At 42.0% G+C, this 18,472-nt stretch overlaps 1 protein-coding gene across 1 annotated transcript in view; it reads left to right on the top strand.

Annotated features, from left to right (window-relative positions):
* Window positions 1-6,429, top strand: part of CLTC (clathrin heavy chain) — a 305,075-nt gene extending 298,646 nt beyond the window's left edge. The window contains exon 32 of the mRNA XM_075589655.1: window positions 4,428-6,429. Within this exon, the coding sequence (XP_075445770.1) occupies window positions 4,428-4,555 (128 nt within the window). The 3' untranslated portion in view covers window positions 4,556-6,429. The remainder of the gene's footprint in view (window positions 1-4,427) is intronic.
* Window positions 6,430-18,472: the final 12,043 nt, after the last annotated feature.

Consider the following 18,472-nt stretch of genomic DNA (forward strand, 5'->3'; position numbering starts at 1 on the left):
ATTTCCCAGGTGGTGGCTGTAATCACAAACAAAGAGAAAAACACACCATTGCGCAGTATATTAACTCAGATGTCCCCACTAGTTGGAAAATATCCTTACTTACAGGATAGACTCTTGCTCTTTCAGGGGAGAGAATCTGTTCTTGTCTCTTTTCCTCCACTTTGATCTCCACGGACCCCCCGCGGTTCCCAAAATGGCTCTCTTCAACTCGATCTGTGTTGTTCTTGCAGCAGCATACACAGCAACAGCCGCGGTTGGAGAGAGTTTGAAAAAGAAAGCCTAGTGTATGTGTGTACCCCCGGGCGTGCAGATGTATAGGATTGTCGAACAATGTGTATGTATGTATATATATATATATATATATATATATATATATATATATATATATATATATATATATACATACATACATACATAATGAAAAGAACATATTGGATGGTCTAGAGATAGACTAAAGCCACACAATGTATGACTTTTAATATTAATAGATGGACACACAAATTATATAAATTGTTCCAGTTATAAAATCTAAATATTTTAGTTCAAGTATAATTACATAACCTCCATGTCAACTGATATTTGACTGAGCCAAAATTAGCCTTTATACATAGTGTCATATCTACATTCGGAAAAAGGCCTTAATAACACAAAATAGTAATATAAAATATTATTACAAATAATTGAAAATGAAAACAAATTAAATTGATTCAAATGTTAAGATATTCAACATGATGAGAATGAAGATGCATCAAGTTCAACAACCAAGGCAGGTAGGTTAATAAAGAGACCAGGCATCGATCTCTTCATTAACACCCATGGGGACTAGAGTCTTCATTTTATATATCCACAGACTCTCCTGTCTAGTTAAAGTTTTATTCGATCACCCCCATGTCTATCTGGTGGAACAATTTGAATGCATTTATATGTCAGCTGGGAAGGGTCACTATTATGTTTTAATTTAAAATTACGTGACACTGTGTTTTTCAAATCCCACTCTGATGATCCTTGCATGCTCAAGGATTATGATTTTCAAACATATTTGTGCAACCTATGTATTGCTTGATTTACAGTAGAATCTGGCAGGCAGGCTTTTCTGGCTTGAAATCGAAGCCAGTTGCTCTGCTATTTGCGCAAGAGCAACTTTGAAAAGCTCGTCCGTGCTCTTATTGCTGGAACACTCGAATCTGATTGTCTCACAGGTTCTTTAAAGTATTTTGAGTTTCATTAACAAAACTCAGCAGCCAATCATCGCGTGGGAAAATTCCCAGCAACCAATCAGAGCCAAGCTGGTAGAAAAAGCTAGGTCAGCTGGAAATCTGAAATAGCCAGGAGACATGCGCAAGCCTGGCACCTCACTCCCTGGCTATCTCAATGCCACCCACTGTGGCAGGCTCCTCCAGGTCTGGCAGAGCAAGTGGCATCCTAGATGACTGCCATTGTTCTCCGGACATGGGTACTTAGCCCTTCCCTGCTAACCAAATGCTTTTCACACCTCTGGGCATCCTCTGGTTCTTTGAACTTCCGATGTCCAGCAAACTTAGGCTGCGCTTTTAGTGCCGGCGACGGAGATGCGACGTCGCTTCAAAACAAATGCATTGAATCTGTAGCATACGCTTATAGTAGGCGTGGCGGAGTGACGAAGCAACGTGAATCTCTGTAGTCAGAATTTAATTTTTACAGAGACGGTCTCATCATGTGACAGGCTGTAATCAATCAGATAGCTTCTGATGCAGGGAGAGGGGGAATGTGCCTGTGTGTGAGTGCAGGGAGAGGGGGGGGGAATGTGTGATTGTGTGTGTGGGGGGGTTTGTGTGATTGTGTGTGTGTGGGGGGGGGGGGGTTGTGTGTGTGGGATCGTGGGATTGTGTGTGTATGGGGGGGATTGTGTGTGGGTGGGTGTGTGGGATTGATTGTGTGTGTGTGTGGGGGGGGGGGATTGGGTGTGGGTGGGTGTGGGGGGGGGGATTGTGTGTGTGTGTGTGTGTGAGATTGTGTGTGTGGGGGGGGGATTGTGTTTGTGTGTGGGGGGGATTGTGTTTGTGTGTGTGGGGGGGGGGATTGTGTGTGTGTGTGTGTGTGTGTGTGTGTGTGTGTTGGGTTGTGTGTGTGGTGGAAGGGGATTGTGTGTGTGTGTGTGTGTGTGAGGGGGGATTGTGTGTATGTGGGATTGTGTGTGGGGGGGATTGTGTGTGTGTGTGTGTGGGAGTGTGTGTGTGTGTGGGGGGGGGGATTGTGTGTGTGGGATTGTGTGTGTGTGTTTGGGATTGTGTGTGTGTGTGTGAGATTGTGTGTGAGATTGTGTGTGTGGGGGGGGATTGTGTTTGTGTGTGTGTGGGGGGGATTGTGTGTGTGGTGGAAGGGGATTGTGTGTGTGGGGGGGAAGGGGATTGTGTGTGTGTGTGTGTGTGTGTGTGTGTGTGTGTGTGTGTGTGATTGTGTGTGTGTGTGGGAGGGGGGATTGTGTGTATGTGGGATTGTGTGTGTGTGGGGGGGGGATTGTGTGTGTGTGTGTGGGGGGGGATTGTGTGTGTGTGTGGGATTGTGTGTCTGTGTGGGAGGGGGGATTGTGTGTATGCTTTTAGTCATTATAGACTGTTTTAAAGGTGAAAGATTTAATATTATTGTATTAAAATTATGTATTTTTAACTTAAATTGTATGTATTGATCTCTTTCATCTGTATCAGCCCTGGTTGTTTATGATTGGGCAGTTACTCCACCCTCCCTACCTGGTCAAATCGCATACTTCCGCGGGGTATATAAGATGTATTATGCAGTAAATTGATTATCCCTGAAGAAGTAGTTATGCTACGAAACATGTAGGAAAGACATTAGAGTGCACGCTCTTGATACTTTTGTGGATACCAGACACGCTGTTTCAGCCCACTTCTTATCGCAGCAATACAAGTTTTTTGATTGTCCATCCCAGCCAAGTTGCGCCTCAGCCGGTGACGTCATCAGCAGCTGCCGAGTGAGGCAACTGTAATCCACAACCACAGTCACCGTGCAGATCCCTGCAGTAGTGCTTAGCAATACAAGAGCGCTTCCATCAAGGACCGCCTCACACCACGCCAGGAACCAATAGCCTAAGGAGGTCCAGGAAGTTCGTTTTACTGCTGCCTGCAGATCGAGTGACAGGTGTGGAGACGGAAGTCCTTGCTGTTTTGGTAACATGTCCATAACATGTCCTGCTTATAACATTTCACCTTGATGTACGCGTATTACCTATCCATCTGTACATACTATATCTAATATCAATTGCATACTTCACTGAGATTTTTGCGCTGCTTCTTTTCTTTTTTTTTGTACTGTAGATGCACACCTGAAGTTTTCTGTCTTTACTGCACCCTGTACATTGGGGGGAGGGGGTGGTTACGCTTTTTTGCCCTTTATAATATTGTTTCATTCAGAACAAATGACTGGGTTTACTTCAAGATGCCTCCAACATAATCTGTTATAAATGAAACTGATTTTCTTTTACACAATTATACTTCAAAAAGTCACATTATTTATTGTATTGAGAATAAGGCCTTAGAGCAGGGTTGCGCAAAATTTCTGTCTGTACCTGCCTGTCTGCTTTCCCCCTCTGCTCGTGCCACCCTCCTTACCTTGTCTTCGGCGTCAAGTGACGATGCGGGTCACGTGACCCCGCAGCGTCATTTGACAACGCGTTGCCGAAGACGAGGTAAAGGAAGTTGCAGAGGTCTCCCAGCATTTAATTTAAATGCTTTGGGGATGAGCGAGAGGCCTCTGCCCCTGCCGCGCCCCCCAGTTTGCGCACCCCTTCCTTAGAGGCATAGTTTAGTAATTTGATTGAATGAAACTTTACCAACTCTTCAATTGATCGCATGAGGCTTTGTTCTTTACAAGTTTTGACAAACTCAGAGGAAATGTACACAATACAAGACAATAAGAATGGTAATCTAGTAATCTGCGATAATCATATTAACTTCATACTGGGGTCTGAAAGGATCTTAATGTTAGAACCCAAATGTAAAAAAATAATAAATGTGTATGTGGGAAAATAAATCCTAACATTGAGGATTCTGAAAGCATTACATCTAGTCATCAGTGTGCAGGGTTTAAGAACCTGGTTTTGTCATACTTGAAGAGCAAGGCACTTGCACCATGTGAGAGAGAAATTAAGGTTTCCAGCTACTGTACAGTATCTTTAGAAGGGCAATAAACCTGGGGCTCGAAATAGCAACATGTAAAACGGTTGAAATTTTAAACCAATAGCAGGTTTTTTCATAGTCAGACTTGGTAAAAGTCAAGTTGGACAGGCAGTAAAGTAAAAAAATAAATAAACATCTAAGGACCCAGGTAAGTATCAAAGTTTGGACTGCCACAGTTTAGATATGCCAACGCACAATTGTTTACTTTTTTTTTTTACTATATACAATTGCCTAACATATCTTTGTTTGTTTTAGGCCAGCCACAGTTGATGCTTACAGCAGGACCTACAAGTGTTGCAGTTCCTCCTCAAGCTGCATTTGGCTACGGTTACTCTGCACCCGCCTATGGGCAGGCCCAACCCGGTTTTGGATATAGTATATAAGATAAAAGGGCCGCAACCTCTTAACCTGGGGTATTTTCTTACTGAAACGCCACTGTCCCTCTTCTGCTTCTCGACTCCTAACAGGGAAAAGCTGCAGAGTTTGGTTCTATGCTCTTAACCCCTTTGTTTCATGAAGGACTATGGGTTTTTTTGGGGAGGGGGGAGTTCTACAGCAAATTTGGATCACACCTCCATTAATTCTTTCTATTTAGAAAAAAAAATTCACATTCCATATTCTCTAGAATAAAAATTGATTATTTTGATGGGAATTGATTTTGAATGCTTTAAGTGGGCTTTCTTTTCTTCTTCTTTGAGGGCTGCTTTAAGCTACTTGAGTACCAGGGGCATTGCAGTGCAATGTGTGACTGGACCCTGCCACTGAAGAGGGTACCGCTAACCTCTTAACCGCTCATGGGACCTGCAATGCATTATAAGGAGTATGGCGTAGACACTGGCAGTGAAGGGGTTAACAATGCTAACCGTCTGTTGTGAAGAATCTCTGATTTGAATATTGAATATCTTCAAATTTGATGTATGTAAGCGGTTTATGTAGTGTCTTATCTAAATGCATATAAATTTCAATGTATAGTCAGGAAAGAAAAAAACATATATGTTTCTATTTCCACATGCAAGACTGCCAATGACAAAAGAACACTAATCTGTATATTCAACACCATTTTTGTTGTGCGGCTCTTCAAACTATACATTTTAGGGCATGGTATTAAAATAAAAAGGTCCACTCATGTAAGGGAGTATCCATTTATGCATCTAGAAAAGGCTCAATTTTTTGCTCACTCAATAGTTAACAGGTGACCTTATGTTGTGTTGTATCCTGTGTGCTTTTTTTTTTGTGGGACCATTTCAGGAACAAAGAATGCACCATGATTCCAGTGTGTGTACTATCCCTTTCCCATTCCCTGAGGTTTGTGTATGTAGGATATTGTGGTGTTCTTAGGTCACTGTTTTGAGTGTACAGAAGAGAGAATTTAAGTAAGAAAAAAAGAAAAATATGCTGTTCAGTTTTGTTTGTGCAATTTGAAATGACTCGAATTTAAAAAATAAATAAATGTAAAAAAATGACCGTAACATGTACATATTACAGAGTTTTCTCTGGGGGTGCTCACTGCCAAATGCCAAAACTAGATCAGTAAAAAGCCAAAAAATAAAGATACACTACTAAATACTGAAGTATTTCAGTATTTATTCAGTATTTATTTCAGTTTCAAGAGCTGTTGATGCATTTATAAATTGGAATGTTTCAGCCAGCCTGTTTTAAAGAATCCTCCATATTAAAAAAAATTAAGGCCATCAATACTCAATTTCCCTTTCTATATAATATTTTTGAAGTTCCAATAAAAGGTTCGGACATGATCAATGATCCTTTCATTTTTTTTTATAGCTTTTAAACATTACAAGAAATTGTAATCTCTTCAGTTTTTGTCATGTACTTGCCATTTTATTTCTTCAAAGATCCAGGGAGAGCATGGGAGAAATGCAAAAAATAAAAACACAACTAAGTGCAGATGTTTTTAAATCCAGTGACTTAATAAGGTACCTTGGCTCCTACAGATGCAGCGGCCGTTATTCGAACAAATCCCGCGTTCAAGCCGCCTTCACACCGCCAGGGACCCGCGGTTGATCTGTTTTAATTGAATGGTTTCGGATTTCTTTGGGTACAATTCTTTGCATATCCGCCAGGTGGCAGAAAGTAATGAATTGTAATGTGTACAGTTCTGTCTGTGCTACTGTGTCAATTTACAGGTGTTTAAAAAACAGATAAAAATAAAGTCTACAGTACCACAGTGGTCCATTGTGATTTGACCCTGAAGATGCTATCAAATTTAGGCACTTCATAATAAAAACTTGAACTCAAAGTGGTGTGCTTTTTTTCTACATTCCTACAGTATCATTGCACAATTGCTGACTAGACACCATGTGTACACGTACATATATTAAAAAAATCTGACTGTAGTTATACATTTTTTATATTTTCTGCAATTAATGCTGCAGCAGATAACATGACGACTGTAGCAGAAATATATGAATATTTAATTTCGAACTACGATTTTTACAAATTTTCACCTGTCGTTCGTGGTTGGCAGCGTTCGATAAGAAAAACTTTAAGTAGCGATTAGTCTTTTTTTTTTTTTTTTTGTATTGCCCCTCCTGCCAGAGATACAAGAGGATATTGGGGTGTGTTCCCAGAGTTTTACAGTATGTTTGATAATGGCAACTTCAAAAGGAGAAAGGTCGGGTTTAATCCATATAAGTTTCTTCAATTCCAATCCAGCAATGCACCGGCACCAGCACCGGCTTACAATAACGGTCCGACCGTCCGTGAAAACCTGGTGAACAGCAATCCTTGCTACCTATCCCCACCGGAATACCTACAAAATGTTCAGACTGAGCCTGATTTCATGTACAGGTACCAGCAAGCTTGCGTGTATCAAAAAGATTTCCAGCTTCATGAGCTGTCAACTACAGGTGTAGCAGGCCAGCTCTCACTTTTCAACTATAATGCAGACTACGGGAGTGACAGTGGCTCATCTCCACCTGTTCTCAAAGTTTATAATGAAGGTAAATATAATGTACAGTACAATATTAAGTTTAAAGCTGCCGTTTAAAATAATATATATATTTTTTTTAAACAATACATTACAGTATGTGCATCAATACAATATGCACACAGTAAGCTGCAGATCGGTCCGTTCTGTAATCAATCGCTTTGCTCAGGGTTATTTAATTCAATTCTTACACAATTATTGAAAATGTAGTCCTGCAATATGATTGACTGAGCAGTTACTACAGTAGATACAATTGGTGGACAGCTAGGGAGAGGGCGGGTCTCAAGAGCCAGAGCCGATCAGAAGTTTGTTCTCATCGTACAGATGCTGTGAGGAATCTGCTCCTGGGTTTTGGCTGAAACTCACCCTTGCATAGCTGTGGAGTTTCCAGACAACCCCTCCTTGCTGCTGCAATCAAGAATCACCTGTTCTGGACTCACTGCAGTCTCCTTCATGCTGCTTGCTATGCAGCTCTGTCCCTATTGGCTGCCCATGCTATTTAGGGTTAGCCCTTCCCCCCACGGGAAGTGGCAAAGCATAATCCAAGTCTGTTTGGATGTAACTGTGCTTGCTACAAGCATGCTTGTCTGGCCATTCTGTTCATGTGCTGAAGCACTGGATCCCCAGTGCTAAGCTTTTTGTTCCTGTGGCCTGCTGCTTATTCCCCTTGCAGAGGCCTTCGTGCTGTCCTACCCCTGTCCTGCTTTCAGGGGCCCTTTTCCTATGCTGAAGCTGCTCCGCTCCAAGTTCCTGTTTCCCTGCCACGCTGAAGTGGCATCACTGAACTTTTCCTGCTGAAGCGTTGGATTCCCAGCACTGTGGCTTCTGGTTCCTGCTTCCTCCAAGTGGATATTGTTCCTGTGCTGAAGTCCCTATACGGAAGCTTGATGTTCCTGTGACTCCTGTCTTTTCCCTGTCGTGCTGAAGCGTCTTTGCTGAAGTTTTCCCATTGTCGAATTTTGCTTGTACCTCGACCCTGCTCCTGTGCCGTCTGCCTTGACCCCAGGCTGGATAACGTTAACGCTGCTTTCTCCAACCCTGATCCGGCTATGTCTGACCATGGAATCTGCACTCCGGACCTGACTCCGTGACCTAAGGTCGGTGCATATACATCCCCACCTCAGCCCCGCGGTCCGGTCCCGGTTTGTGGCAAGCACGATAGTTACAGACGCACATGTACTGTAGGATACTGCTTGAACTGCTGCTTTAATTCCCAATGACACGACTTGACACATGCGCAATATGGGAAATTATAGGATCATTATTTTTTCCCCAGAATAGAAACTTTGACATCAAGCTGAAAAAGGCAAAAGAAGGGATTTCGATGGACCTCTAATATCGCTTTTTTTAAACATTGCTTGCGCATTTTTAATCTGATATAAAAATCCAATTAGGCAAAACATTTACAGTGACAGTGCATTTTTTATTGATTAGGATAGAATAATTGTGAGCTTTATAGAAAACCTTATACAGTATGCTGCTATGTTTTCATATTCAATACTTTTTTACATTGTATTGTTAGGCGTTGCATATTGCAGTGTAATTACAATAGACTTGCATGCGTAATTAACTCTGCTAAGAAACCCCAAAAATACGTGTATTTTTTATTCTATATCTTCAAATTACAATTACACACACACACACACTTTCAGAACTGTACGGCAATTAAAGACAGGTTTAATTACTATTAGATTTTTAAGACAACTCTCGATTGCCCACTTGAGTTTCAAGACGGTATTACAGACCGCGCTAAAATGCAATTTTCTGAACCCGATAAAAACCCGAGTCAACGCACGACTTAAGGGGTACGGTTGGAAGATATCGCGCACCCTCACATGGGTATTCCGAGGTATTCACCGCGTGAAGTGTTCGAATAACGGCCGCTGCATCTGTATGGGGTGCCTACTCACAGTGGCAGGTTATTTAGGGCACATCACAATCATGGCAATCTGTTCTTTGGAGTATCAATGAGTTGTCCATTATTCTTTTTACTGAGGTACCATTGCGCTGTTTGAAAATATGTCTTTTATAAATTAAGAATAAGAAATACACTGTGTCCAATGTTAAAAAGAAGTAACACAATACAGTGTAATAGTGCTCGACATCACGATAATCTCACCACCGCTTCCTCGTGTGCTGTTGGTACCGGTACTGGGTCCCCAGCGTCTCTTCCTGCCTCTTCATCTCTCCAGCTGATCCTGATGGTATCCAGCTGCACCGGCGTCATCCTTGATCCCGATACGTCACTTCCGCTTGTCCCAACGTCGCATCCGGTTGCGGACTTACAGCTGGGTTACGTGTCTTGCTACTGAGAGCTTCCGCAATCTACGTCAGGAGTGTCATTTTATTGTCATTTTCATGGAACACCGTGAAATACATTTCACCTAAACTGTGAATTCAAAGTTCTGGTGGTTTTAACAGCTACGGACGTAGCCAGATTCTTCTTCCCTGGAGCCCCCTACATTATTGAAGGATCCTACATTTAATTTGTCAAGTTTTTAATGCACTGCTGGCCATCCTCATTTCTGTCAAAACATTAAGTAAAAGAGTGCAGGGCACATTGTGTGTGGTGGGCATCACATAAAAGGAAGATGCAAACAGAAGACAAGCCCCTTGCACATTTAATGTTACATTTTTTACAAACAAACTTAATTTGATAAAGAAAATTGGTTTGTGCTCTCCAATCAAAAATCGGCCAAAATGAACCAAGCACACTGCACAAATATTCAGAATAATGTATTTCTTTTAAAAGGAAAATAAAACAAAAAGCAACGCTCAAGCATCTACAGTACTGCTAGCGCTATTCATTCAAAGTGCATAGAGTAACAGAGAGTCCATTTATATTACAAGTACTTTCCAGAAGGCACAGGATGGGGGTGGGGAGGGGGGGAATATATTACCCCAAATGGTCTAAAATTGAGCCTAGTGAGTTTAAAGTCGCGTTACCATGGCACAATATGTTTCCATAAAAGCATATAAATCATAACCTGAAATAGTGTAGAAATAAAGGAGAGAGAGAGAGAGAATCTGCTCAGCCTCAAGTATGGATAGTGACAGGGTGCACTAGGGGAATTAATGCAAGAATATTTACAAAAAACAGCCCTAGAAACTCTCAAAAGTGGGAGGGTGGACTCTGGGTGAAAAAGCCCCCTAATAGCATGCACTCTGTCCAAAGTAAATAAGTGTAGTAATTTATACTGATGTCATCAGTATGAATAGGTATAATACCTGGTGAAAGTCAAAGGATTAAAGAATGTCCCTGGCAATGAGAGCATACCATTGAAATAATTTTTTAAAAAAATTAAAAAATTAGTCCTATGGACTAAATTAAAATATATAGGACACATAAAACAACATAAAATAATAAGGACCCCACATTGTAGAAAACAGCAAGCCGTAGGCTCAAAGAGTTTAAAGCCTGCCACTGGCAGTAATTTATGCCTACGGTATATTGCTGGTACTGCACCGACACACTTTATTCGAGCAAATACCCGGTATGTACCTGGCAGATACCTGGAATGCGCCGCTCCTCACCTCTGACAAGCCCCGTTGCATTTGCCTTCCCAGCCTGGGTTCATGCCTGGCTGATGGGCGGCTGATTTGTTAAATTATAATGATTAGGATTTAATAGGCTGCAATGCTTCGCGTGTCTACCAGATGGCATAAATTCATGAATTGTAATGCAGTATATATATATGTACTGTGCAGTATTGCAGCCAGCGGGAATAAAATGCTTCAATCCCTGCCTGGAAAATACCTCAATGCACTCGGGCAGAAAACAGTCACAAACCTCAATACACCCGAGTATACCCGAATTCGTGGGACTAGCCGAGCTCGAATAAAGTGTGTCGCCAGTGTAAGCATGCAAACCGCTGGTGTTCACTGTTCTGAAGATGCTGGGTCCCTCAGGTTAGTAGTGCCTGCTAGGAATAGGCAACCAACCTCAAAGCAAAGGAGGTGCTAAAGAAGGAGATATAGAACTTATATACCTGCCCAAGTGTGTAATAACACCATTTCTGCGCAGAGGCTTAGACACATTACCATGAAGCACATAAAGCGAGGCTGAATTAGCTTCTAGAAGGAAGTTACAGTAAACTCACCGTAGTGGTGAAATATAGTAGGTGATATAGTAGGCACGCGCAACAGAGCGCATGGTGTCGCGCGCGCCTGCTGCAGAGGTGATCTGTGGCCTTTGGGATGAGGAGACGCGACAGGGAGGCGTGCCCGTGACGTAACATGAGCAGTTTGCCCTCATTAAATGAACCACACAAGGGACCCAGCCATCGCGCAACAAAATAAAAAAATGTCTAGAGAAAAATCGGCTGTGCTGTCTCTCGTGATCGCGCGCTCTATGGCCATCTTCATTGAATTACGGCCTTTTGATTGCGTCGCACGGATTGTGGACGTGGCCTTAGTTGGTAAAGAAGCAAACAGCTGTGATCGTCGCAGTGCTTCTATGCAGACAGCTAAAATATTAACAGTACTGCAGCTTGCTTACTGTAAAGTCGCACTGCAAAATAATACACTGATGTTAAAGTTATAGTGTCATATTGTCTATGAGATAACAGATTGTCAAAGATAATGCCAGCAGTTAGAAAACTCATGTCTAACACATACAGTACCAACATATTCGCTGGTGATAATGTGCCAAGAACAATCATGGACCAGATAGGTAAGTGAAGGGAATAATCCCTGAGAATGTAATTAAATAGCAAAAAGCTGTAGAGGCGATTGTCACAAATTCCCCCGTATAGTAATAGAAATTTGCTCAATGGTATGCGGTATACACATATAACCTTATCCTATAACTAAACGGTGCGCAAAGTGGGGGCGCGGGCAGTTGCAGAGGCCTCGTGCTCTTACCAGAGGCATTTAATTTAAATTAAATGCCGGGGATCGCGTGAAGCCTCTGCAACTCACTTACCGGGATTCAGACGCAATACTGTGATGCGTCGCCATGGCAACGCGGTATCAAATGACGCCGTGATGTCACGTCCATCTCCATGACAAAGGGGTGATGTGACACCACCAAACCAGGGGAGGGGGAGTAGGCAGGGGGTCGCAGCTCCAAAAGTTTGCGCTCTGCTGCTGTAACTGACCCTATGTCTAGGGATAATCAGTGATCTGGCGGGTAGCTATGGGGGTATCCCTCAGAAAGAAATCCCTACTGGTCACTGTAAAGATGCCTATAAGCCCATAGGGTGCTCAGGACTGCCAGTTACATTGCATGAAACCGTTATAGCAAGCGTTCATATTCAGCCCCCATTGCTGAGGTGTCCCGGGGTAGATGAAACACTGACAGGAGTGACATCAGCGTATGTACCCGACGCTTACACACAAACACACACACTCCCCCACTTACACACATACTATCTCACCCACTTACACACACACACACACACACACTCTCCACCACTTACACACACACTCTGCCCCAATTACACACACTGCCCCACTTACACACACACTACCCCCATTTACACACACACTCCCCCATTACACACACACTCACCCACTTACACACACACTGTTCCCCACTTACACAAATTCTCCCCCACTTACACACACTGACATTCTTCCCCACTTACACACACACACACACACATATTCTTGTCCCCACTTGCACACACACACACACACTCCCACTATGTGTGTGTGTGTGTGAGCACGTTGGGTACGCATGATGATGTCACTTCCGTCAGTGGTCTACACCAGAACACCTCAGCAATGGGGGCTGAGTATGAATGCTTGCTATAACGGTTTCATGTAAACACACACTCCCCCACTTACATACACATACTCTCTTCCACTTACACATACATACACTCACCCACTTAAACACACATACCCACACCCACTTACACACACACACCCCCACTTACACACTCTCCCCCACTTACACACACTCTCCCCACTTACACACACACACTTACACAGACACACACACTCCCCCACTTACACACACTCTCCCCCACTTACACACACACACTTGCACATACACACTTTCCCCCACTTACACACACTCTCCCACTTACACACACACACAAACACACAACTTCATTCTCTCCCCCACTTACACACACACACACACACACACTCGCTACTTAGACACACACACACTCTCACCATCCAGTTACACACACACATGTTATGGATTACAGGTACCATTGGTACATATAATATATGTCTTAGTATAGCTTGGAACATACTGTCTCATATTAACAGTTTTTTGCTTTTGTAAGGGTACACAAATTATCAGAATTTTGCAAATAGGAAATTTCTCTGATGTGCCAGTAAATGTTAGCAGGGCATTTTTTTTATAATACATTTTGCCGAAAGCTTGAGCTTACAGTAAAGAAAGGGGAAGTTAGACCGCAGACAACCTATGACTAATTTGCTATGAAGTTATGCTAAACGTTTTTGCAAGACAAGTGGGTTATTCCTTTGTTTCATTACAAATAATAATGACGTATGACAAGGGAATATAAGGTTAGTGATATGGCAGGTTAGGCAGAGCCGAGGGGAGACCCGCATGAGACGAGAGCTATTCGAGACTGACCTGGCAATAATTACATGAGTGGTCGTGAGTATGACAGCATACTAATGTAACTAATCTCTGCATAGATAGAGATATACAAATATTGGATTCTTATTGTTAGCATATTTTTTCCTTATGTTGTATCTAATAAACATGAGTTTTCTATTATACAAATTCTGAGTAACCTCTCTTTAGAATATTCTTACAATACCCTAATATAAGGGTGTGAGACCATTTTTCAACAGGGTAGGAAGTTGCAATAGGTGCTTTTGCTGAAGGTAGAAAATAACATATTGCAAGACGTTACCCGGGAGAAGAGGATGTGGCCCCTGATCCACAATATTTGGCGCCCATACGTGGTTGATACTCATGAGTTGTATAAATAAGTAAAAATAAATGATATGTTAGCCATTTAATTTTTAAAGTACACGTGTATGTTATTTCCTCTTTATAATAGAGTTGGTACAAATTTCAATCATATATCATGGCTGACAGGGTTTTTGCAAGAGTTGCAGACCTTAATATTTTAATGAGAAATCAGTATCAGAGAGATCTGATTGATGGTGAAATTGTTGCATTTGAAATCCAATTTGGTCCGTGGGGAACTGGTGCCAGATATTCATACATAACTGTAAATACAAATGTTGATCCAGTCACATACCAATATATACAACAGGCATATAACCCGTTGACACATACTATCATTAATTTGACCTATGATGAGGCAACTGTTATTTTGGAGCAGCAGCCTGACATCGCTACAGGCATAAACAGGCATGGTCCCATTAATTCTGGTGCAAGATGGGGATCACTTTGCACACATTTATACTCACCAGCTACTGTACATTAACTGATTTAACACCAGTTGCACAGATTTCTGCAGCAGAGCGTATTAATGCTATTGCAGCAATTACATTGCTGCGAGATATTGTTAATGTTTTATTGGGAGCGAGAGGAGCTCAAGCGATAATGCAAGAGCCAGCTCATTCTCTCTATGTCGAATATCAAGGCAACAATAGGTCACCTACCTACTAATCCAAAAGACATTGTTTTATGGCTTAACGAGAGAACACATTCGTTAGATGGAGTTTATCCAACCCCCACACCACAACAAAAGTTTGCTTTGGTAAATGCTTTGCTCCCGGCAGGTTTGTCCATCTCATTGGCTGAAGCACGAGACTGGGATACAGTCATCAGCAATGTGTATGAGAAAACCCATGGGTAGGTTACTATTTCCTCGCTAGCAGACACACTAGGACAAGTGAACAAAACTAGTGGTATAGTGGTTGCCTATATTTTAGGGCTATATTTTACACAAGGCAACCATGAGAATTGTTTGGGGGTGTTTAAACCCTCTCATTAAGGGGCAATGTCTTTTGTTGGATATTGAACAACAGATACAAGGTTTGCCAGTTGAGCAAAGAGGGTTCCTGAAATATTAAAAACTACGTATACTCTCGTAGGTAAAACTCTAACAGGAGAGAACGCAGGAACACCTAAATCGCAAAACAGTGACAGGAAACCTGAATGCACTGACAAAGACAAGGGGAGAATTTTTTTCTAAACAAAACAGAAAGTGGAGAGGATCATACAAACGAGAGAAATAACTCAACGCTCAACCTATTACAATAAAGAAGTATGCACTGAGGTGCAATGGATAATGAACATACAGTACATACAGTAGCACCACACTTAAGGTTAACACGAAGAAACCCATATGTCTGCACGCAAAGAAATTAAATCAGCTGTAATTATTTATTTATAAAATATTTTACCAGGAAGTAATACATTGAGAGTTACCTCTCGTTTTCAAGTATGTCCTGGGCACAGAGTTAGGGCAAATAATACATGGTTACAAATACAGTTACATAAATGAACAGGGTATACATTATATACAAGATATTGCATGCACAGTTAAAAAAATATATATTATAGGCGAATGAAACAGTTACAGACCAGATTAAAATGTGAGACAGCCTTAGATTTGAAAGAACTTAAACTGGTGGTGGATGTGGGAGTCTCTGGTAGGTTGTTCCAGTTTTGGGGTGCACGGTAAGAGAAGGAGGAACGGCCGGATACTTTGTTGAGCCTTGGGACCATGAACAGTCTTTTGGAGTCTGATCTCAGGTGATAAGTGCTGCATGTGGTAGGGGTGAGGAGCTTGTTCAGATAGCTGGGTAGCTTGCCCATAAAGAATTTAAAGGCAAGACAGGAAAGGTGAACTTTGCGCCTAGACTCTAGTGATGAGCAATCTAGTTCTTTGAGCATTTCGCAGTGATGTGTGTTATAGTTGCATTGGAGAACAAAACGACAAATTGAATTGTAGAGGGTGTCAAGTTTGCTAAGGTGGGTTTGAGGTGCCGTGCCATATACTATGTCTCCATAGTCAATAATTGGCATTAGCATCTGCTGTGCGATACGCTTTCTGACCAGGAGACTTAGGGAGGATTTGTTCCTGTAACGTACCCTAGTTTGGCATAGGTCTTGGTTGTCAGGGTATCAATGTGCATTCCGAATGTTAAGTGGGAGTCAAACCATAAGCCCAGGTATTTAAAACTAGTGACGGGGGTTAGGGTGGTGTTAGCGTTGGTTCTAATCAGGAGCTCAGTCGCTGGAAGCTTTAGAAATTTAGTCTTGGTCCCAAATACCATTGTTACAGTCTTGTCAGTGTTTAAAAACAGTTTGTTTTGGGAAATCCAGTTTTCGAGTCTCAAAAAGTCAGACTGAAGTATGTGTTGAAGGTCAGAGAGGCTATGGCTGTGTGCATATTGGATTGTGTCATCTGCATACATGTGTATTGAGGCTTCCTTACAAGCTGTGGGAAGATCATTAATGAACACTGAGACGTGTAGGGGCCCCAGAACAGAGCCTTGCGGGACCCCACAGGTGATATCCAGGGGGTTGGAGTTGGAGCCTGAGATGGACACATGTTGGGATCTTCCTGATAGGTAGGACTGAAACCAGTTTAAAGCATGCTTCCCTATTCCAGAGCTCTGGAGTTTGTTAAGCAGGATAGCATGATCAACAGTATCAAAAGCCTTCGCAAAATCTGGGAATACTGCACCAGTGAGTTGTCCCCGTTCCATTCCACACTGGATTTCATTGCAAACTTTTAGCAGGGTAGTTACGGTGGAGTGTTTGGGACGAAAGCCAGATTGGAATTGGCTAGGGAAATTTGTCTTGGTATAGTATTCGCTTATTTGGGAGTGGACACATTTTTCCATGACTTTGGATAGAATTGGGAGAAGTGAGATTGGTCTGTAGTTTGAGACAGTGTTTTTGTCCCCACTTTTGAAGATTGGGACAACTCTGGCAGTTTTCCAGGTCTTAGGGATATGGCCTGCAGACAGGATAGAGTTGACTATGGAAGCAATTGGTTTGGCAATGGCTGGGGCACCAAGTCGTAGGAACCTAGATTGTAGTAAGTCAGGTCCGCATTGGCTGCTTAGTTTTAGTTTGAAGAGCGCTTGTGTAATCTCCTCTTCAGATACTGGGCCAAATTGAAAATTGTGGGCAGTGTTGGGAGGGGGAGGGGCTATGTGGGTACTCCCAGGATGAGATTCAGGTTTGTGGTTTGGGCTGCGTTTCGCTAATAAGTTAGTGGCACACCTCACAAAGTAATCATTGAGTGCATTTGCAAAGTTTGTCAGAGTAATGTCCCCCTTAGTGATATTACTTGGTTGTTGATGGTTAGGAGGCTGGAATATATTGTTGATAACCTTCCAGAAGTTAGCTGGCTTTGATGTATTTTGGTGAAGATTGTCAGAGTAATATTGTGCTTTTGCGTGCCTTGTTTGCCTTGTGCACATGTTCCGCAGGCATCTGTAGTGATTGAGAGCCTTGGTAGTGCCAGGTACTTTGTAGCTTTTCCACAAGGTATCCCTGAGCTGGTAGAGTGCAATAAGGTCAGTTGTAACCCATGGAAGATGGGCCCCCCGTACCCTTATTTTTCGTAGTGGAGCATGGGTATCGCAGAGTTTTAAGAACTCGGATTGGAAATAGTCGAGCGCAGAATCAGAGTTGGGAATTAAATCGATTCTGTGCCATGGGCAGTTGGTAAGGTCATCCAGAAACTGTTGTGGGTTAAAGTTTTTAAATGTTCTAATGAGGAGAACTTTAGGGCTTGAGTGGGGCATTTTAATTTTCCTTACACAGTACACTATTGCATGGTCACTGAAAATATCAGGAAGGATGCCATGGGATGTAATAGCCTGGGATGACAATTGTCCCACTAGGTGGAGTATAATTACTCTTGCCTACCGACACACTAAAGTGAGTAAAAGCTCACAAAACCAAAATAAAGAAATTTTATTAATGTAACCTCGACAACTTAAAATGAATACATAATAGACAATTAAATAAAATCCCCTAGGGGTTGGTTCATGAAACACCAGACTGGGAAATGATGAATGTGAAGTCTACTATTAGGTAGTACTCTATTGGTGCACCTAGTAATGTAGTGTAATGTCACTAGTTAGTACTCCCAATAGGATGCAAATTAGGTCATCAGTAACTGAATAATTGTGACTCACATCAATCCCAGTCAGGAAGACGCAGAAAGCAGTGTGTAATGAGAGCTCAACATGCATATAACCTGTATTGGTATGAGTTCAAAGTGAATACTCATACTAGATATGATATAATTCTCATATAACAGTCATCATCTGAATGCACATGATATAATAACACAGTAATTCCCAGTGAGGCTGTTTATGCAAAATGCAAAGTACGCGCACAATTAATCACACATATTATAGCTGGAATGATCATGCTTCATGCACTAATGAACATGTAGGCTAAGGCTAGCATCAATAT

Source organism: Ascaphus truei, chromosome 3 (assembly GCF_040206685.1).
Source record: "Ascaphus truei isolate aAscTru1 chromosome 3, aAscTru1.hap1, whole genome shotgun sequence".
Taxonomy (NCBI): Eukaryota; Metazoa; Chordata; class Amphibia; order Anura; family Ascaphidae; genus Ascaphus; species Ascaphus truei.